Here is a 23767-nt window from a genome sequence, read left to right as displayed (position 1 = left end):
AAGAAGATATTGAATACTATTCAATGAAGTCAACAAAAAAACTGAGTTACAAACATTTAAAATTGTCTGATAACAACTTTATAATAATCATGGGATAGTAATGTACCGTATATTTCGGACTTTAAGACAGCACCCACCCTGGCTCTGACCTGTTCTACCTGCTGCCCTCTGGGAAGCGCTACAGGTGCATTAAAACCAAAACAAACAGGCTAAAGAACAGCTTCTTCCCCAGGGCCATAACCATCCTGAACGGACTGCCCCATTGTCCCTCATAACTGCCTTCTCTTCGGTGCAATAACCCATTCCACCAACCACCCTGTTTTTTTGTTTTTTTTCGTTTTTTTTTTCATGTATATATTCATTTCACACCATATTCATTGCACTTCTACATTTTTTATATTTTTATATATTTGCACATTGTTTTTCTAGCATGCACACATCGCACTGTATGGAATGGCCTCAATCTCGTTACCTTGCGTAATGACAATAAAGCTGATTCTGATTCTGATTCTGACTTAAAATCCTTCTTATTTTCTCAAAACTCGACAGTGCGCCTTTATAACCCGGTGCGCCTAATGTACGGAATAATTTTGGTTGTGCTCACCGACCTCGAAGCTATTTTATTTGGTACATGGTGAAATGATAAGTGTGACCAGTAGATGGCAGTCACACGTAAGAGATACGTGTAGACTGCAATATGACTCAAGTAAACACACCAACATTTTATATGTTCCATTGAAAATATAGAACATTAAACACGGCGCTCAAAAATCTATGAAAATGTTTTAGTACAACTTTGGTAAGCTATGAAGCAGCACCGCTTGATGGATTGTACTGTGCTTCACCATAGGAGTATTATTATGGTGTGTAGCGGTTGCTTTTAAGGACATCATTCGCCACACCTGTTTGCTGTCATTGTTCGATTGTGCACATGACAATGTTGTTCTTGTTTGACATTTGTGTGTGCAGTTAAGAGCGAGTAATTCGGAGCGGCCCCTTTAAGGGACCGTCAGGAGAGTTTCCCAAAGATGGGTTTTTTTTGTTACCGCCATTTTTGAGTCATGTGATGTAAGCGATCATTCATTCTCGTCTTTGAGGAATAAACAACGCACACATTTTTGAGTGTCAAACGATACTTCACGTTGTCTTGCTTTTCCGCTACAAGCGCAACAGGTGTGTGTATAAGGTAAGACATTATCTGGCGTTTTGTTTTCGCAATATTATGCAAAAGCAACTTTTCTTACCTTCTGGTACCTGCTGATCTGTATTTGGGATCTGCATAAGTCCTGAAAATTTGCGCGCGTCCGCCTTCGGAGTCCGTGTAGTAGTAGAGAAAAAGAAGCTTATCGATCTTCTTGTTATGGGACATTCATCCTCTGCTGTTGCCATTTCTAATATAAAGTAGTGTAAAGTTTTTACTTATATCCATACCTGCCAACTACTCCGGTTTTCCCGTAATTCGTACGGTTTTCATCAACCTATTCCGGGTTACGGTTGCAGTGATAAAAAATACGGTTTTTCATTAATTAAAAAAAAAAAAAAGGGTGAAAACTACGCGAATTGCACCTTGTGCAGACAAGATTTTTCGATCGGACACGGAGGAATTAGCGATGTAAAAGACCACGTTGGGACAAAAAAACACAAGTCTAATGCCGTTGCTAGCGATACAAGTGGAAAACTTTCAACGTTTTTCGTCGCCCAAACAGATTCTTTGGATGTGATAAATGCCGAAGTTTTATTTACGGAGGCAATAATTGAGCATGGATTTCCAATCGCACTGGCTGATCACATGGGACAGTTAAATGTTTGTAATGCAACCTTTAAAAATCATTACGCGGTGATCGCGGTCCCAAAAAATATACTTTTCTTGCATGATAATGTCCAGAAAAATTCGCTTTATATTACTATAGAGTCCTTTTAATGAATGAGTTTGATGGTTTATCACAAACCTTAAATGAAAGAAGTCCTTTGTCCTCCTGCACCATGCATGCGATTTGGCCTTGCTTCGTGTTTGGTGCGCAATCCTGTCGGCTGTATTTCACAGCACGACATACTGTTAAAAGTGTTTATACTATTTATGCTTTCAAGTCCAAGTTGAATAAATCTTGTTAAATGTTGACAGCATAACTACCAAAATACAGAAGTATGTCCTTAATATTTTTGCAGTGCTATTTCTGTTGAAAAGTTAAAATGATTACATTAGAGATGTGATGTGCCACTTTTCAAGTGTCTGATGGCTTAAATTAATTTTCATTAATTTTTCATATTTTGAATTCTTTTGAAAGGCTTGCAAAAAAACTACATTTGAATTGTAATTCCATGCTATTGGCAGGACTATTAATTTTAATGAAGTTAGCTTACCATGTTTACAGTATGATAATTGTGATAGAAATGTGAATTTTAGGCACAGAACATTTTTTACAATTGAACAAGGCAGTAGATTATACAAGCTTGGACAGAAAGTTAATAATGACACCAATTTTTTTTTTTATGGAATTGTTTAGTACTGTTTTACCATTTGTTTACTGTAAAAAGTGTTTATACTGTTTATACTTTCAATTAACAAATTGAAGTCTTGTGAAAGGTTGACAGGATAACTGGCATTAACTGTCAAAATAATTTCAAACTATTGAAGTTATCTTACAGAATAAACATGCCAATCAACCCATATGATTTTTGCTGTAATATTTTTGTTTTGAAAAGTCACTGTGACTGATAGAAAAGTGATGGTTTTAGCAACATTTTAACCTGTCTGAATGCTAATAATCATTTTGCGTCGGGGGGCGAAGCCCTGAACCCTCCACCAGGACTTTGTCCTGGACCTACCGGGGCCTGCGGCCCTTGGACCCTGGCTACTAGGTTTTTCTGATTTCAAAAGTTGGCAGGTATGTATATCTGTCAGTAAATTCGCCATGAAAGCGCTAAAACATACCGGTATAGTGAGTTTACATTATTCACCCAAGGAACTTTACTTATTAGAGAGTTCCGGTCAGACGGTTTTTCACGGGACACATTTCCGGTCTTGTTGTTTCCGAATGAGGAGATGCTGCTCCGTTATTGATTGAAGTAAAGTCTGAATGTCATTAAAACAGTTAGCTCCATCTTTTGACACTTCTTCCACCCCCGTCCTTGCACGCTACACCGCTACAACAAAGATGACGGGGAGAAGACGCTGTCGAAGGTGAGCCACGTAAATAAGACCGTATGTAGACCACAAGGAAGTGTTTCAATTAAGAAAAAAAGAAAAATAATATGACCCCTTTAATGCGCCTTATAATCCGGTGCGCCCTATGGTCCGGAAAATACAGTAGCTCTGTCACTGTGAATATTATAACTGTATGCTTATGAAAACATGAACGCTATATTGATGTTTTTATGTTGCATGCATTCGAACAATAAGTCAGTATAGTTTTAGAATTATATACAAGGTGCTCAAAAGTAGAGAAAAGTTTCTGTATCTGCAATACCGTAATATCTGCTGGTGTTGTACTGCTTGCACCCTGAATGACCCTTACCCTCATTGGCTCATCCGGATGTCCCGCCTTCCCTGGCCTTTCCTGCCTCTTGGTACGAAGGAGCTGCTTAGCAAAGCTCTCCTTGATGACAGGGTTGGCATCTAAAGGGGAGAGATTCATCATAAAACATGTTTACACATGGTTCTTGTGATACATACAGTACATCCAGAGGTGGGTAGTAACGCGCTACATTTACTCCGTTACATCTACTTGAGTAACTTTTGGGATAAATTGTACTTCTAAGAGTAGTTTTAATGCAACATACTTTTACTTTTACTTGAGTATATTTATAGAGAAGAAACACTACTTTTACTCCGCTACTTTTATCTACATTCAGCTCGCTACTCGCTACTAATTTTTATCGATCTGTTAATGCACGCTTTGTTTGTTTTGGTCTGTCAGACAGACCTTCATAGTGCCTGCGTTTCAACAAATACAGTCACTGGTGACGTTCACTCCGTTCCACCAATCAGATGCAGTCACTGGTGACGTTGGACCAAACAAGTTGAAAAACTTATTGGGGTGTTACCATTTAGTGGTCAATTGTACGGAATATGTACTGTACTGTGCAATCTACTAATACAAGTTCCAATCAATCAATCAAAAGTGTGAAGGAAAAAAGACAATTTTTTATTTCAACGTACACCCCGTCAAAAGCCTAAAGACTGACTGCACAGTTCCTGTCTTCACAATAAAAGTACCGCTCCATCGCGCCTGCGCTTTCAAAATAAGAGTCTCCGAAAGCCTGCGCAAACAAGCTAGCAAGCTACGGAGTTTGCCGCCAATGTATTTCTTGTAAAGTGTATAAAAACGAATATGGAAGCTGGACATATAAGATGCCAAAAACCAACCACTTTCATGTGGTATTAGACAGAGAGGAGGAACTTTTTTTCTCCTCCATTTGAAAACATGGACGTTTGTCATCACTACTGTCTGATTCCAAAAAATGCAAGTCATCAGAATCAGGTAATACACCAACTTATATTCTTGTCTTCATGAAAGAAAGGAATCTATATGTGTTAAACATGCATGTATATTCATTAAAACACTATTAACATGTAAACAAAAACGGCAAAAAAAATAAATATAAATTATATACTGTATATATCAATGTATGTATATATATATATATATATATATATATATATATATATATATATATATATATATATATGTGTGTGTGTATATATATATATATATATGTATATATGTGTGTGTGTGTGTATGTATATATATATATATATATATATATATATATATATATATATATATATATATATATATATATATATATATATATATATATATATATATGATGTGTGTGTGTATGTTACTCATCAGTTACTCAGTACTTGAGTAGTTTTTTTACAACATACTTTTTACTTTTACTCAAGTAAATATTTGGGTGACTACTCCTTACTTTTACTTGAGTAATAAATCTCTAAAGTAACAGTACTCTTACTTGAGTACAATTTCTGGCTACTCTACCCACTTCTGAGTACATCCAAACACATGCCAATCAAAGCTTGGGTCTCTTAAGCCCAAGTACAAAGTACAGTAGACAGTTGCCACAGCCACACAAATGTCACCAAGCTGTTATTATTTTATATATCACTTGAGTCCAAAGGTTTGGGCCGCATACAGAAAAATTATAGGATGTATGGGGGCAATGCTCAGACCAATGCAATGGACAGAGAGGGAAATGAGCGCGACGGAAATATTTTAAACACATCTTATGAATATTTGACAAATAACAATAATATTTTAAAAACATTAACAGCTTGTTATAATTTTTTTTTTTTTTATTCAAGTAACTAACAAGAAAGTGATGTATTGAGGAATATTTACTATATATATAATATACCATATTTTCCATCCATCCATCCATTTTCTACCGCTTGTCCCTTTTGGGGGGCTAAATATTTTGTTTTTTCTAAAACACTATACCGTATTTTACGGACCATAGGGCGCACCGGATTATAAGGCGCACTGCCGATGAATGGTCTATTTTCGATCTTTTTTCATGTATAAGGCGAACCGGATTATAGAGCGCATTAAAAGAGTCATATAATTTTTATTTTTTTCTAAATGTAAAACACTTCCCTGTGGTCTACATAACATGTGATGGTGGTTATTTGGTCAAAATGTTGCATAGATGATGTTTTACAGATCATCTTCAAGCCGCTTTCTGACAGTCTCTTCAGGATGCGCCGTTTTGTGGGCGGTCTTATTTACGTGGCTCACCTTCGACAGCGTCTTCTCCCCGTCATCTTTGTTGTAGCGGTGTAGCGTGCAAGGACGGGAGTGGAAGAAGTGTCAAAAGATGGAGCTAACTGTTTTAAAGACATTCAGACTTTACTTCAATCAATAACGGAGCAGCATCTCCTCATCCGGAAACAACAAAACCGGAAATGTGTCCCGTGAAAACTATCCGACCGGAACTTTCTAATAACGAAAGTTCTTTGGGTGAATAATTTAACTCACTACACCGGTATGTTTTCGCGCTTTCATGGCGAGTTTACTGACAGATATAAGTAAGAACTTTACACTACTTTATATTAGAATTGGCAACAGCGGAGGATGAATGTCACATAACAAGAAGATAGAGAAAAAGAAGAAGCTTATCGACTACAGTGTCATCACGGACTACAAAGGCGGACGCGCGCAATTTTTCAGGACTTATGCAGATCCCAAATACAAATCAGAAGCTACCAGAAGGTAAGAAACGTTGCTTTTGCATAATATTGCGAAACAAAATGCCAGATAATGTCTTACCTTATACACAATCCATCAAGCGGTGCGGCTTCATAGCTTACCAAAGTCGTACTAAAACATTTTGATAGATTTTTGAGCGTCTTGTGTAATGTTCAATGGAACATATAACATTTTGGTGTTGTTTACTTGAGTCATTGCCATCATATTGCAGTCTACACGTACATGTATCTCTTATGTTTGACTGCCATCTACTGGTCACACTCATAATTACACCATGTACCAATTAAATTGCTCTGAGGTCGGTAAGCAAAACCAGAATTATTCTGAACATTAAGCGTACCTGGTTATAAGGCGCTCTGTCGAGTTTTGAGGGGGAAAAAGGATTTTAAGTGCACCTTACAGCCCGGAAAATACAGTATTTAAAAATGCATGTAAAGTTAAAAAGTTAAAGTACCAATGATTGTAACACACACACACTCGGTGTGGCGAAATTATTCTCTGCATTTGACCCATCACCCTTGATCACCCCCTGGGAGGTGAGGGGAGCAGTGAGCAGCAGCGGTGGCAGCGGCTGGGAATCATTTTTGGTGATTTATTCCCCAATTCCAACCCTTGATGCTGAGTGTCAATCAGGGAGGTAATGGGTCCCATTTTTATAGTCTTTGGTATGACTCGGCCGGGGTTTGAACTCAGAACCTACCGATCTCAGGGCGGACACTCTAACCACAAGGCCACTGAGTAGGTTGGGCCATGTATAAATTATATGTCTAATACAACACTAAATTTAAGAAACCCTGCATGATTGTATGTGTAACTACATTTTAAAAAATGATGTGTACTTGTATGTGTATAAACACTAAATGATTGCATAATTAATGTACAATATAAAAAAGCAAATAAATAATGGACAATTGTATAATATAACACAATTTACGAAATCATACATAATTGTATGATAACAAAATTTAAGAAGTCATGCATAATTGTATAATATAACTACATTTAAGAAATGATGTATGACTGTATATACTTTATTATATCAGTAAATTGAAAAACGTGTAAAATTGTATATGTACTGTATATTATAACACTACATATAAGAACTCATGTCTAATTATTGTCCATAGTGAATTCATCAGCAATAATGTATCATTGGATGTGTTTTAAAACATTTGTTAAGCACTGTAAGTCAACATATGCATTGCATATGGGTAACATTTTTTAACTCTTAACCCGAAACCTAACCATCTAACTCCTCTAACTATAACCCTAACTCGAACCTATCCCTAAACCGAACCCCTTAACTCGAACCCAGTGATTCTGAAACTGTGGTAGTAGTATGTAGCCTGCGTCTAGTGGTAAGCCAAATAATCACTTGATTAAAGTACAGTGTTTTATTTTCCTATGTTCAAACAGTGTTACTGTTCAACCTGTCTGTAATGCTACAGTGGCCAAAATATTAAACATACTTGTTAAATACAACATCTGCCTTGTTTTTAATGAATACTTAGGCCTACTAGGTTAGTGAATGTTTTGGTATTGGACTTTCTTCATAAATGGAGAATTGAAAAACAAAAAACGACTGGTTTATTTGAATTTCATTTTACAAACCCCGTTTCCATATGAGTTGGGAAATTGTGTTAGATGTAAATATAAACGGAATACAATGATTTGCAAATCATTTTCAACCCATATTCAGTTGAATATGCTACAAAGACAACATATTTGATGTTCAAACTGATAAACTTTTTTTTTTGCAAATACTCATTAACTTTAGAATTTGATGCCAGCAACACGTGACAAAGAAGTTGGGAAAAGTGGCAATAAATACTGATAAAGTTGAGGAATGCTCATCAAACACTTATTTGGAACATCCCACAGGTGAACAGGCAAATTGGGAACAGGTGGGTGCCATGATTGGGTATAAAAGTAGATTCCATGAAATGCTCAGTCATTCACAAACAAGGATGGGGCGAGGGTCACCACTTTGTCAACAAATGCGTGAGCAAATTGTTGAACAGTTTAAGAAAAACCTTTCTCAACCAGCTATTGCAAGGAATTTAGGGATATTACGGTCCGTAATATCATCAAAGGGTTCAGCGAATCTGGAAAAATCACTGCATGTAAGCAGCTAAGCCTGTGACTTTCGATCCCTTAGGCTGTACTGCATCAACAAGCGACATCAGTGTGTAAAGGATATCACCACATGGGCTCAGGAACACTTCAGAAACCCACTGTCAGTAACTACAGTTGGTCGCTACATCTGTAAGTGCAAGTTAAAACTCTCCTATGCAAGGCGAAAACCGTTTATCAACAACACCCAGAAACACCGTCGGCTTCGCTGGGCCTGAGCCATCTAAGATGGACTGATACAAAGTGGAAAAGTGTTCTGTGGTCTGACGAGTCCACATTTCAAATTCTTTTTGGAAACTGTGGACGTCGTGTCCTCCGGACCGAAGAGGAAAAGAACCATCCGGATTGTTATAGGCGCAAAGTTGAAAAGCCAGCATCTGTGATGGTATGGGGGTGTATTAGTGCCCAAGGCATGGGTAACTTACACATCTGTGAAGGCGCCATTAATGCTGAAAGGTACATACAGGTTTTGGAGCAACATATGTTGCCATTCAAGCAACGTTACCATGGACGCCCCTGCTTATTTCAGCAAGACAATGTCAAGCCACGTGTTACATCAACGTGGCTTCATAGTAAAAGAGTGCGGGTACTAGACTGGCCTGCCTGTAGTCCAGACCTGTCTCCCATTGAAAATGTGTGGCGCATTATGTTGAACAACTTAAGCTGTACATCAAGCAAGAATGGGAAAGAATTCCACCTGAGAAGCTTAAAAAATGTGTCTCCTCAGTTCCCAAACATTTACTGAGTGTTGTTAAAAGGAAAGGCCATGTAACACAGTGGTGAACATGCCCTTTCCCAACTACTTTGGCACGTGTTGCAGCCATGAAATTCTAAGTGAATTATTATTTGCAAAAAAAAAAAAAAAAAAAGTTTATGAGTTTGAACATCAAATATATTGTCTTTGTAGTGCATTCAATTGAATATGGGTTGAAAATGATTTGCAAATCATTGTATTCCGTTTATATTTACATCTAACACAATTTCCCAACTCATATGGAAACGGGGTTTGTAAAATACAATATAGAAAATTGAAAAACACATATTTTTTTGGTCCGTTCATTCGATTTCGAATTATCCAAAGCAAATCAAAAAACAAATTTTGGGCCATTTTTTAATTTTTTATTTCTGAAACAAAAGTTGGACAACTATTTAATTAAATTTTTTTTAAACGACAATAAGACTTCTGCTGAAGAAAGGTGTTGGCGTTATGTTAAAAAACTGCTTCCAGTTCAATTTGTCATCACACAGATAAACACGCATTTTTGCATTTTGCATAAACATGAATTGGATTTTTGTGTGTATCTGGAAAAATAAAAATCCATAAAAGGAAAACAGCACAAAATCAAATTTTATGGCAATATTTTAATGAAAATCAACTTTTTTTTGTTTGTTTTCAAATCTGCCATATACAGTAAAAATGAAAAAAAACGGCCCTGATTTGGTTTTTTGATTTGCGTTTCAGAATTGGAAATGGAATGAACGGAAGGTACACAGACTATTTTTTGTTTGTTTAAAATCAATAACTAAACATAAAAACGGTTTAATTTTCATTGTATACTCCATACTAACAATTTTTAAGTCCCCAGTAAAAAGAGAAACGGAAAAACAGACCAAAATGGATGTTTTTTTTGTCATTTGCAGACACCGGAAGTTTTATTTTCAATGTAAAAGTGGGGATAATAACCGGTGTTAGTGTGCCAGGGACTCCAGATAAAATGTCTTTGGATCACTACACAGAAATTAAGTGAGACATGGCACAACAAGGACTGACAGTTACAAAAATCTGTATGCACACATAAACAGAAACTGAAAAACAAGCCAGTATTCCGATACCGAAACCGGAAATGGCAGTTTTAAAAACAGAAACTGCATGGTGTGTGATCAAATACCTTTCTGCATTCACTTTTCGTTTTGCCATGTCTGAAATCATTTACAGTATGTGTAGGGATCCAAATACATTTTAGCGAGGAACACAGGTACCATAGTTTTCCCGCTTTTACTTTGAAAATTAAACTTCAGGACTATAAGTTTTTCAGTTTCTATTCATATGTGCGTAGATATTTCTGTAAATGTCAGTCGTCGTCGTGGCAGTTTAAAATAATTTGTGTAGGGCTCCAAAGACATTTCAGCCAGAGTCACAGGCACACGGGTAACGTAGTAATTATTAAATGGTAAATGGGTTATACTTGTATAGCGCTTTTCTACCTTCAAAGTACTCAAAGCTAAGGCTGAAACGACGCGTCGACGTAGTCGACGTCATCGGTTACGTAAATACGTCGACGCCATTTTTGTGCGTCGATGCGTCGCATATTTACGTCACACTACTGTCATGGCGGATCGCAAAGCAGACGGTGCGAGCGAGGGGGAAAAAGCACGCCAAAAGTCATCAAAAGTGTGGGAGTATTTAAATAAACGGATGCACACTGTGTCAGCGGAAATGGCCTATCATAGCAGCACAACGGCTATGAACGAACATTTGAAAAGAAAACACCCGACAGCGTTCTTGCCATCACCATCAACTAGTCAATCGTCCGCGTGAGTATACGTTGTCATCATTACACAAAAACATGAATGTGTCATTTGTATCTGCTTTGTAAATTCATAAACTAAAGCACCGTTTCGCTCTGAGAGGAGCATTTGGCGTGCCTGTTCAGTGTTTACAAAGATGCGCTCCTCTTTAACGCTGTGGAGAGGCGGGGCCGGCGAGCGAGCGGCGAGGTGGGGCGCGCCGGGAGCGACGCCGCAATCGTGCCCAGGTGCGCGATCCGCCAATCTCCTTTCGCTGAAGAAAAGGGGAGCAGCAGAGAGAGAGGGAAGAGAGACTGGAAGGAGCCAGAGTGAAGCTGACGTGGAGCGAGAGAGGAGGAGAGACAGAGACAGAGGACGACAAGCGAGCGAGGAAGAGGAGCTGAAAAGCAAGGACAGAAAGAGAAAAGGTGGGGCGCGCCGGGAGCGACGCCGCAATCGTGCCCAGGTGCGCGATCCGCCCATCTCCTTTCGCTAAAGAAAAGGGGAGCAGCAGAGAGAGAGGGAAGAGAGACTGGAAGGAGCCAGAGTGAAGCTGACGTGGAGCGAGAGAGGAGGAGAGACAGAGACAGAGGACGACAAGCGAGCGAGGAAGAGGAGCTGAAAAGCAAGGACAGAAAGAGAAAAGAGTTGGAAGAGAAAATACTTTGTGTAAAATTAGAAGATTGTAAACCTGGCAAAGCCGTCTGGCGTTCAGTCTGTCGGTCCTGAAAGAACCCCACGGCACAAGACGTGTCACAAACGCTAACGTTAATTAGTTGTGCAAATACCTTTTACAACATTAACGGTTACATATACTATGTACAAACCAACAATTAACTTTCACTTTAATCATACTATCATTGTTGTGTTATTAAGCAAAATAAGCAATACTTTTACTTTTGTTGAAATGTTTACACTGTTGTTACAGAATATTTTGTTTTGCACTTTTTTGTATTGGATGTTTATCTTTATTTTTGCACATTTTAGCAAATAAGCAATACTTTTACTTTTGTTGAAATGTTTACATTGTTACAGATTATTTTCGTTTTGCACTTTTTGTATTGGATGTTTATCTTTATTTTTGCACATTTTAAAGCAAAATAAGCAATACTTTTACTTTTGAAATGCTTATACTATTGCAGAATATTAAGATTTGCACTGTATGTTTACTTTTATATTTGCACATTAAAAAGCAAATAAGCTACTTTTAATTTTGTTAAATGTTAAAAGTTTTAAATGTTTACATTGTTACAGAATATTTTGTCATGTTGTTGTCAATGTTGACTGAGTGACCATATTTTTTTTTTTTGTAAATAAAAGCCATGCCTTTTGAAAAAACTGGCCTACATTTATTTTTTCATCTTTATTTTAAATAAAAAAAATAATCGGTAAAAGGAAAAATAATCTATAGATTAATCGAAAAAAAAAAATCTATAGATTAACCGATTAATCGAAAAAATAATCTATAGATTAATCGATAGAAAAATAATCGTTAGCTGCAGCCTTACTCAAAGCGCTATGACACCATTTCCAGATTCATCCATTCACACACATATTCACACACTGATGGCGGGAGCTGCCATGCACGGCCCTAAACACGACCCATCAGGAGCAAGGGTGAAGTGTCTTGCTCAAGGACACAACGGACGTGACGAAGTTGGTTGAAGGTGGGGATCGAACCAGGAACCCTCAGGTTGCTGGCATGGCCACACTCCTAACCGTGCCACGACATCCCCCCATATTAAACTTATTAAACACAATCAAGATTCCTCAAAGGGCGCTCCATTCATAACATAAAGCTCGTCATGGACATTATTGAATATAGGGATGTGATACAGATGATGCTCTTTTGCTCTTCTTGGACTTTTATTAAGCGTTTGACTCACTGGAACTTTCTTTTTTGTAGTGCTGGAACACACTGGATTTGGTGTTAAGTTTCGGGAAATAATTAAGGGACTGTGACAATATCATAAGGTTTGTCTTACAAGTCTCAGCCACAACCCGAAGTTACCCTGTTGAGGTGGGCATTCCTCAAGGATGCCCGTTATCACCATATTTATTTGTCTTAGCAGTGGAAATGTTAGCAATCTCTCTAAAAAAAAAACCCCCAATAATTTCATCAAGAAATTGAAGAAATAATAGTTACCGTATTTTCCGCACTATTAGCCGCACCTAAAAACCACAAATTTACTCAAAAGCTGACAGTGCGGCTTTTAACCTGGTGCGCTTTATATATGGATTAATATTAAGATTCATTTTCATAAAGTTTCGGTCTCGCAACTACGGTAAACAGCCGCCATCTTTTTTCCCCGTAGAAGAGGAAGTGCTTCTTCTTCTACGCAAGCAACCGCCAAGGTAAGCACCCGCCCCCATAGAACAGGAAGCGCTTCTTCTTCTACTGTAAGCAACCACCCGCCCGCGTAGAAGAAGAAAAAGCGCGGGGATATTACCGTACATTTCATTTCCTTTGTGTGTTTACATCTGTAAAGACCACAAAATGGCTCCTACTAAGCGACAGGGATCCGGTTCATGAAAAGACGCAATCTCTCCATCCGCACACGGATTACTATTTCACAGCAACTGCCTAAAGACTTTCAAGAAAAGCTGGCTACTTTCCGTGCATATTGTAAAAACAAGATAGCTGAAAAAAAGATCCGGCCAGAGAACATTATCAACATGGACGAGGTTCCACTGACTTTTGATATTCCTGTGAACCGCACTGTGGATACAACGGGAGCACGTACGGTGAATATTCGCACCACATCCTTCACTGTGGTTCTAGCTTGCCATGCTAATGGCCAGAAACTTCCACCCATGGTGATATTCAAAAGGAAGACCTTGCCAAAAGAGACCTTTCCAGCCGGCGTCATCATAAAAGCTAACTCGAAGGGATGGATGAAGAAAAGATGAGCGAGTGGTTAAGGTAAGTTTAAGTTTACGCGAAGAGGCCGGGTGGCTTTTTTCACGCAGCTCCGTCCATGTTGATATACGATTCCATGCGCGCCCACATCACGCTGGTTTTAATATATTATTAAAGTTTGACTGACCTATCTGACTGTTTTTTTGACATTCCTTTAGCGCAGTTAGATGCGGCTTACAACACGGGGCGGCTTATAGGTGGACAAAGTTTTGAAATATGCCGTTCATTGAAGGCGCGGCTTATAACCCAGGGCGCCTTATGGTGCGGAAAATACGGTAGTCAATTAGCGGATGAAACAACTCTTTTCCTAAAAACTGAAAAACAAATGCCAACTGCTATTAAAAAGATTCAAGAATTCTGTAATATATCAGGACTTTGCCTTAACCTTAGAAAATGTGAATTGTTTCTTAACCATGAATGTGTGATTGCAAATATTTGCAATGTCCCTCTAAAGTCTGAGGTGGAATATTTAGGAATTAACCTATCAAAAAAACAAATTAACTTTTAGAAAACAAATGTAGAAAATAAAAATAAAGAATGCCAAAGTAAGCTAAACTTATGGCAACCACGATTTGTCAATACTTGGACAATTTACTTAACCAAAATGGAATGTTTATTTATGTATTTATCCTGCTTACTCTCATTCCATACCGACTAGAATAACAAAAAATATTAACCAACGCAACTTTAATTGCATTTGGAGAATTAAGACACATTTTATTAAAAGGGGCAAAATGGTGAAAGAATATAAAGGTGGAGGACTAAAGTTGATACATGTTGATTGCTTAAATGATACCCTGAAACTGAACTGGTTGAAGTTATGGATTAAAAGTTGTGTTCTTGCTGGTACTTCATACCCAAAACATATTTGATAAACTAGGGGGATTGAGGGCAGCATGGTGGTACAGGGGTTAGGGTGTGTGCCTCACAATAAGAAGGTCCTGGGTTCGATTCCCAGGCTCAGGATCTTTCTGTGTGTTTGCATGTTCTCCCCGTGACTGTGTGGATTCCATCCGGGTACTCCGGCTTCCTCGCACCAAAGACATGCACCTGGGGATAGGTTGATTGGCAACACTGAATGGTCCCTAGTGTGTGAATGTGAGTGTGAATGTTGTCTATCTGTGTTGGCGCTGTGATGAGGTGGCGACTTGTCCAGGCTGTACTTAGCCTTTTGCCTGAGTGCAACTGGGATAGGCTCCCCCGCCACCTTGAAAGGGACAAGCGGTAGAAAATGGATGGATGTCATTGCCAAAACAATTTTTATTTCTGGTTAGAAATAGTTTGCCGCACTGCCCATTATTACTTCCACAACTAATCTTACCCGATATTTCGTTAACAGACAAATAATGCACTAACTATTTTATCAGATCATATATTACAGTACATATTTATCCAGGCAAACAAAACAATGAAATCACATGGACAAAGATAAGACCTGGAGGAAAGTTCTGTGGTCAGATGAAACAAAAATTGAGCTGTTTGTCCACAATACCCAGCAATATGTTTGAAACTAAATTCAAATCATCGTCGACTTCAGGAGGAGCAGCACCGACCCTGCCCCCCTCTACATCAACGGCGAGCGTGTAGAGAGGGTCCACACCTTCAGGTACCTTGGAGTCCACATCTCTAATGACTTCTCCTGGACAGTCAACACCACATCAATCATCAAGAAGGCTCAGCAGCGGCTACACTTCCTTAGAGTCCTCGGGAAGTACAACCTGAAGCCTGACCTGCTGCTGACCTTCTACCGCTCGTCCATCGAGAGCCTGCTGACCTACTGTATTACGGTATGGTACGGCAGCTGCACTGCAGCAGACAGGGAGAGGCTGCAAAGAGTGGTCAAGACGGCTCAGAAGATCATCGGCCGCCCTCTCCCCTCTCTGACGGACATCTACACCTCCCGCTGCCTCAACAGTGCCAGTGCCATCATCAAGGACAGCACCCACCCTGGCTCTGACCTGTTCCACCTGCTGCCCTCTGGGAAGCGCTACAGGTGCATTAAAACCAAAACAAACAGGCTAAAGAACAGCTTCTTCCCCAGGGCCATAACCATCCTGAACGGACTGCCCCATTGTCCCTCATAACTGCCTTCTCTTCGGTGCAATAACCCATTCCACCAACCACCCTGTTTTTTTGTTTTTTTTTGTTTTTTTTTTCATGTATATATTCATTTCACACCATATTCATTGCACTTCTACATTTTTTATATTTTTATATATTTGCACATTGTTTTTCTAGCATGCACACATCGCACTGTATGGAATGGCCTCAATCTCGTTACCTTGCGTAATGACAATAAAGCTGATTCTGATTCTGAAATGAACCAATCGTTTTTTGTTTTTTTAATTTCAACATATGAAAATAAAAATTCAAATACCCAAACAGCCACTGACCCTACTACGTTATTGATTGTATTTTAACATTGGTCATTATGGTGGTACTTGGACAACAAAGCGTTTTCCGAGGTGGTACTTTGGTGAAAAAGTTTGAGGACCACTCCTTTGGACGGTATAGCTCGGTTGGTAGAGTGACCGTGCCAGAAACGTGAGGGTTCCAGGTTCGATCCCCTGTTTTGACATCCTAGTCACTGCCGTTGTGTCCTTGGGCAAGACACTTTACCCACCTTCTCCCAGTGCCACCCACACTGGTTTAAAAATGTAACTTTTAGATGTTGCGTTTCACAATGTAAAGCGCTTTGAGTCACTAGGGAAAAGCGCTTTGCAAATATAATTCACACTTCCTGTAACCCATCAAGTGTTTTATCTCAGTTTTGCTTAATACACTGGAATTAAAATGTTTTCATGTTAGTTATTTTATCTTTACAAGTTTGCAGCCACAGGGTTGCTTACAGTTGTTTGCGCAAAGCCTGCATGTCGCCTAATCAGGACTGTTCCTCACACTTCAAACTATGTCTTCAGAATTCCATGATTCCATTCCATGAATAAACCTTTTACTCTAATCTGCTCAGCAAGTATCTTAATGAGGGTGTTTACTCCTTAGCAAGAGATCTGCTCTTCTGCTACCCTATACATAACACATGACATTATTTCCTCACGCTCTAAAACCTTGCTTTTTTAAGGAAGTGGGTTGGTTGCTGAAAAGTAACAAAGTGTCCATTCACCCTCCTCACTCCCCGGAGTCAGGCCCAGGCAGCACTACGTGGCAAAACACTTAACCACCTGTGAAAACCGCTGTTTGCTTCTCAGCCACACGAGGAACTGCTCTTTCAATCAGACATCTGTAGAAAGTATGAAACTAAGAACCATAATTAAACTTTAAACTGCAGAGATACACGCTGTACATTTTTACATCTACAGTAACCATCAAAATATCTCCTTTGCTGGTATACCAAGATCGGCCACATACACCTTGCACAAGAACATAAAAATATCATTTATTTCGGATACATCCCAGTGTTAGGCGACAGATTCCTAAAACCTTGGGTCAGTCCAATCGCCGCGTGTCCGTTTTGATCAGAGGGTGAAGAAACTTTGTCAAACACTCTTCAGTATTCCATCAGTTACATTTATTTAAGACATACTTACAGAGGCTCTCTGGGTTGTTGTTGTTTCTACATATGTGTGAGAGACAAGAACTCCGATTATCAGATTCTGTCAGCTTGTATACTATAGTGAGTAGGGGGAGTTTTACAAAGCGAGCACATAGCTTAGACTTGGACTTAGACAAACTTTAATGATCCTCAAGGGAAATTGTTCCACACAGGAGCTCAGTTACAAAGGATGCAAAGGGTAAGGATGTCAGCTTCGGATAAACTTATCTGTCTCTTTATGTATGATCCTTTGTGGATCAATAAAGTTTGTCTAAGTCTCGTGATTGAAGACTTCACATGTCTCGTCTGAGCATAGTGCGAACCGGTGATTTGATCAAACGAATTCAATCAGTCACTCAGCAAAGTCAATGACAAAACAGTCTATTGAAAAACAAAATGTGCATGCCTTATCTCCTATTCCCCTAGTCACACTTAAATGCTAAAGAACAAGATTTTGTCTTTCAAACTAAAAGTTAGTCAAAGGTTGAGTCATCATTTAAAACCATGGGCCATAAATTACAACATAAGTTCATCTCATAATGCAAGCATACTATCTTCTATACAAATATTTATTATGCATGAATATGTTATAAGCAATCTTTAAAAGCAGTCTAAATCTCAGGGGTTGAGAGGTTAGATAACAACTCCATAAATTCTACTTCTGTGCTCGGAAACATCTGGCATAATGGTTCCATAAAGTATGCAAACACATATTGCCAAATTCAGGTAACATTTTCTTGAGGTCCCTACCTGTGTTGACGGTCAGAAGCACCATGCAGGCCAGAAACACCACCAGCGTCTTCATCTTCACCACGTTCTCTGAGCTCAACACTTTTCTGTTCTGGGATCTGGACTGGAGTCCAGAAGGGGTGAAAGGAAAACACCTCCTCTGTTGTACCACCCCCTAACATACCATCAGTGCTCATATGACTGACTGACAAAATAAACAGTTATTCTTCAATTGGAACATTAACATGTATTCCAATTAAAGAATTATAATATTTTAAATGAGCTTTAATTAACCGGTTTAACGTGTAGGGTGGGGGTCAGCAACATGTGGCTCTTTAGCGCCGCTCTGGTGGCTCCCTTGACCTCTTTCAGAGATGTGTGAAAATAAAAAAAGATGAAGAAAAAAAAAAATATATATATATTTTTAGTATATTTTCTGTAGGAGAACAAACATGACACATACCTTCCTAATTGTTTGAAATCCCACTGTTTATGTTAAACATACTTCACTGATTAGAGTATTTGGCAAGCACTTGTTTTGTCCTACTAATTTCAGCGATCCTTGAACTCATCGTAGTATGTTTACATGTACAACTTTCTCCGATGCTGCCTCAGAAAGACGTGTTTTATGCCACTCCTTCTTTGTCTCATTTTGTCCTCTAAACGTTTTATGCTGTGCGTGAATGCACAAAGGTGAGCTTTGTGGATGTTATTGATTTGCTGGAGTGCTTATCAGGCACATTTGATCAGTGCATGACTGCAAGCTAATCGATGCTAACATGCTATTTAGGCTAGCTGTATGTACATATTGTATCATTATGCCTCATGTAGGTATATTTGAGCTCATTTAATTTCCTTTACTTGTGTCCTCTATTTAATTTATATTTGCATGTCTCATGACACATTATCTGTATGTAATATTGGCTGCATTTCTCACAGTTGTTTGTGTGCCATGTTGTTCCAGACCACAGCAAACACTGTGGTCTGGAACAACACAGCATTGTTCCAGACGATGTTGGCAAGATTTATTACAATCTTGCCAAAGATTGTAATAAATCCATTAGAAGAATACAGCCTGCAATTTCCTTAAAGTTGGACACACACACTTCTATACCTTTGGCCATTCTAAGACAGTAATTTCCAGAAGTTATCTCATCTTGTGAGAAACCTCCATTTTACTAATGATTTCCAATGTTGCAAAAATGTGTAGAATAAAAATTAAAATACAACATTTCTGTCAACGAAGATTTGCGTCAGCCTTTGATAATAGGCTAGTATAGCTAATGTAGACACTTACATCATGTTTTGCCTTCATTATAACACTGATATAAGGTTTTTATTTTTTACGGCTCGGGACAGATTTTTTTTTGGTGTGTTTTTGGTCCAATGTGTCTCTTTCAACATTTTGGGTGGCCGACCCCTGTTATAGTGGTTGTTGGCTGTGCTTCTTTATCAGAGGTGGGTAGTAACGCGCTACATTTACTCCGTTACATCTACTTGAGTAACTTTTGGGATAAATTGTACTTCTAAGAGTAGTTTTAATGCAACTTACTTTTACTTTTACTTGAGTATATTTATAGAGAAGAAACGCTACTTTTACTCCGCTACTTTTATCTACATTCAGCTCGCTACTCGCTACTAATTTTTATCGATCTGTTAATGCACGCTTTGTTTGCTTTGGTCTGTCAGACAGACCTTCATAGTGCCTGCCTTACTGGTGACGTTTCACTCCGTTCCACCAATAAAATGCAGTCACTAGTGACGTTTGACTTCGTTCCACCAATCAGATGCAGTCATTGGTGACGTTAGACCAATCAAACAGAGCCAGGCGGTCACATGACCTGAATTAAACAAGTGTAAAAACTTATTGGGGTGTTACCATTTAGTGGTCAATTGTACGGAATATGTACTGTACTGTGCAATCTACTAATAAAAGTTTCAATCAATCAATCAAAAGTGTGAAGGAAAAAAGACACTTTTTTATTTCAAACGTACATCCCGTCACAAGCCTAAAGACTGACTGCACAGTTCCTGTCTTCACAATAAAAGTGCCGCTCCATCGCGCCTGCGCTTTCAAAATAAGAGTCTCCGAATGCCAGCGCAAACAAGCTAGCAAGCTACGGAATTTGCCGCCAATGTATTTCTTGTAAAGTGTGTGAAAACGAATATGGAAGCTGGACAAATAAGATACCAAAAACCAACCACTTTCATGTGGTATTAGACAGAAAGGAGGAACTTTTTTTCTCCTGCATTTGAAAACGTGGACGTTAAGCACTGCTGTCTGATTACAATCAATGCAAGTCATCAGAATCAGGTAATACACCAACTTATATTCTTGTCAACATGAAAGAAAGGAATCTATATGTGTTAAACATGCATGTATATTCATTAAAACACCTTTAACATGTAAACAAAAACAGCAAAATAAATAAATATAAATGATATACTGTATATATCAATGTATGTGTATATATGTATATATATATATATATATATATATATATATATATATGATGTGTGTGTGTATGTTACTCATCAGTTACTCAGTACTTGAGTAGTTTTTTCACAACATACTTTTTACTTTTACTCAAGTAAATATTTGGGTGACTACTCATTACTTTTACTTGAGTAATACATCTCTAAAGTAACAGTACTCTTACTTGAGTACAATTTCTGGCTACTCTACCCACCTCTGTTCTTTATCCACGAGGTGGCAGCGTGGAACCTTTTTATTAAACATATTTATTTTTTGCTTTCAAAAAATACCGACTTTTTCCTTTATAAAGGACCTATATTTAAAAAAACAAAAAACTCATGATATATAAATTAAATCGAATTGATAACACGGATTGCATGTTTTTCTTTTTGTATTATTATTTTTTTATTGAACAACAAACATACATTTATAATTCACACAACAGTCAAGGCACTTTCAACAAAATGGAAAGAAAACAAAAGCAAATGCAGAGAGTATTAAATATGAATAAATAATAATAATTTAAAAAAATATTAGAAAAAAAAGACAAAAAGGGCTACCTGAATAACTTTAAATGTTTTTAACAAATATATCAATTTAAGGGCTTTTGTACTCTTAATCATTCTCCAAGATGTGATTGATAATTGTAAACCATTAAGCCAATTGGAAAATGTAGGCCTTACTTTCATAAATCGACATTTATGTAGAAAACATTTTGCCTAGAGCATAATAATGTTGACAAACATTACACGGATTTCATCAATCAATCAATCAATCTTTATTTATATAGCCCTAAATCACAAGTGTCTCAAAGGGCTGCACAAGCCACAACGACATCCTCGGTACAAAGCCCACATACGGGCAAGGAAAAACTCACCCCAGTGGGACGTCGGTTTCATGGTTATTTAACAAGATTTCGGGCCAATGACTTTGTCTACTGCGCATGCGTTTTATTTTATTAAACACATTTTTTTTTTTTACAAAAACTACCGACTTTGTCATTTATAAAGGACCTATATATATTTTTTTTAAATCATGATTTATAAATTAATTCGAATTGATAACACGGGTTGCATGGTCCTTGAAACAAGATTTTGGCCAATGACTTCGTCTACTGCGCATGCGTTTTTTGTAATGATCAGAAGGGAAAGACAGAGCAAGAGTTTAAGCGCCTCACTCCTGTATAGATTGATAGATAGATAGATAGATAGTACTTTATTGATTCCTTCAGGAGAGTTCCCTCAGGAAAATTAAAATTCCAGCAGCAGTGTACAGAATTGAGATCGAATTTAAAAAGTAAAAAGTAAATAATGGGGGTATAAATGGAACAAAATAGAAAAATATTACAATGAGAATAAAAATATAGCAGTAAAATAAGAATATAATAAGAGAAACTAGGCAGTAGTGACCATGTTTTGAAAAAATATTGCACTGTTATTGTTTTGCATCCCCTGTCATCATAGTACCCCCCCTCCCTCCCAGAGAGGAGTTGTACAGTCTAATGGCATGTGGGACAAAAGAGTTTTTGAGTCTATTAGTCCTGCACTTGGGATGAAGCAGTCTAGCACTGAACAGGCTCCTCTGGCTACTGATAACGGTATGCAGAGGGTGACTGGCATCATCCAGGATGCTCACTAGTTTTTCCACAGTCCCCTTCTCTGCCACCACCACCAGTGAGTCCAGTTGTATTCCCATCGTAGAACGATGTTATGTTATTCACATGTGAATAATGCTGTATAATAGACTGTATTTATGTTATTCACATGTGAATAATGCTGTATAATAGACTGTATTTATGTTATTCACATGTGAATAATGCTGTATAATAGACTGTATTTATGTTATTCACATGTGAATAATGCTGTATAATAGACTATTTATGTTATTCACATGTGAATAATGCTGTATAATACTGTATTTATGTTATTCACATGTGAATAATGCTGTATAGTAGACTGTATTTATGTTATTCACATGTGAATAATGCTGTATAACAGACTATTTGTTATTCACATGTGAATAATGCTGTATAATACTGTATTTATGTTATTCACATGTGGATAATGCTGTATAATACTGTATTTATGTTATTCACATGTGAATAATGCTGTATAATAGACTGTATTTGTTATTCACATGTGAATAATACTGTATAATAGACTGTATTAATATTATTCACATGTGAATAATGCTGTATAATAGACTGTATTTATGTTATTCACATGTGAATAATGCTGTATAATAGACTGTATTTATATTATTTACATGTGAATAATGCTGTATAATAGACTGTATTTGTTATTCACATGTGAATAATGCTGTATAATAGACTATTTATGTTATTCACATGTGAATAATGCTGTATAATACTGTATTTATGTTATTCACGTGTGAATAATGCTGTATAGTAGACTGTATTTATGTTATTCACATGTGAATAATGCTGTATAATAGACTATGTTATTCACATGTGAATAATGCTGTATAATACTGTATTTATGTTATTCACATGTGGATAATGCTGTATAATACTGTATTTATGTTATTCACATGTGAATAATGCTGTATAATAGACTGTATTTGTTATTCACATGTGAATAATACTGTATAATAGACTGTATTAATATTATTCACATGTGAATAATGCTGTATAATACTGTATTTATGTTATTCACATGTGAATAATGCTGTATAATAGACTGTATTTATATTATTTACATGTGAATAATGCTGTATAATAGACTGTATTTGTTATTCACATGTGAATAATGCTGTATAATAGACTATTTATGTTATTCACATGTGAATAATGCTGTATAATACTGTATTTATGTTATTCACGTGTGAATAATGCTGTATAGTAGACTGTATTTATGTTATTCACATGTGAATAATGCTGTATAATAGACTATTTATGTTATTCACATGTGAATAATGCTGTATAATACTGTATTTATGTTATTCACATGTGGATAATGCTGTATAATACTGTATTTATGTTATTCACATGTGAATAATGCTGTATAATAGACTGTATTTATGTTATTCACACGTGAATAATACTGTATAATAGACTATTATTATTCACATGTGAATAATGCTGTATAATAGACTGTATTTATGTTATTCACATGTGAATAATGCTGTATAATAGACTGTATTTATGTTATTCACATGTGAATAATGCTGTATAATAGACTGTATTTATATTATTTACATGT

General features: G+C 37.3%; 1 protein-coding gene across 2 annotated transcripts in view; it reads right to left on the bottom strand.

Moving 5' to 3' along the window:
• lg27h17orf67 (linkage group 27 C17orf67 homolog) overlaps positions 1 to 18180 on the bottom strand; it is a 38423-nt gene extending 20243 nt beyond the window's left edge. For both annotated transcript variants that reach the window (XM_061987762.2, XM_072916317.1), the window contains exons 1-2: positions 18092 to 18180; positions 3516 to 3616 (exon numbers count right to left, since the gene is read on the bottom strand). In XM_061987762.2, the coding sequence (XP_061843746.1) occupies positions 3516 to 3616; positions 18092 to 18146 (156 nt within the window). In that variant the 5' untranslated portion in view covers positions 18147 to 18180. The remainder of the gene's footprint in view (positions 1 to 3515; positions 3617 to 18091) is intronic.
• Positions 18181 to 23767: the final 5587 nt, after the last annotated feature.

This window comes from Nerophis lumbriciformis, linkage group LG27, assembly GCF_033978685.3.
Source record: "Nerophis lumbriciformis linkage group LG27, RoL_Nlum_v2.1, whole genome shotgun sequence".
Lineage (NCBI taxonomy): Eukaryota > Metazoa > Chordata > Actinopteri > Syngnathiformes > Syngnathidae > Nerophis > Nerophis lumbriciformis.
Note: the sequence above shows the minus strand (reverse complement) of the source record. Positions and strands in the feature narration are given on the sequence as shown.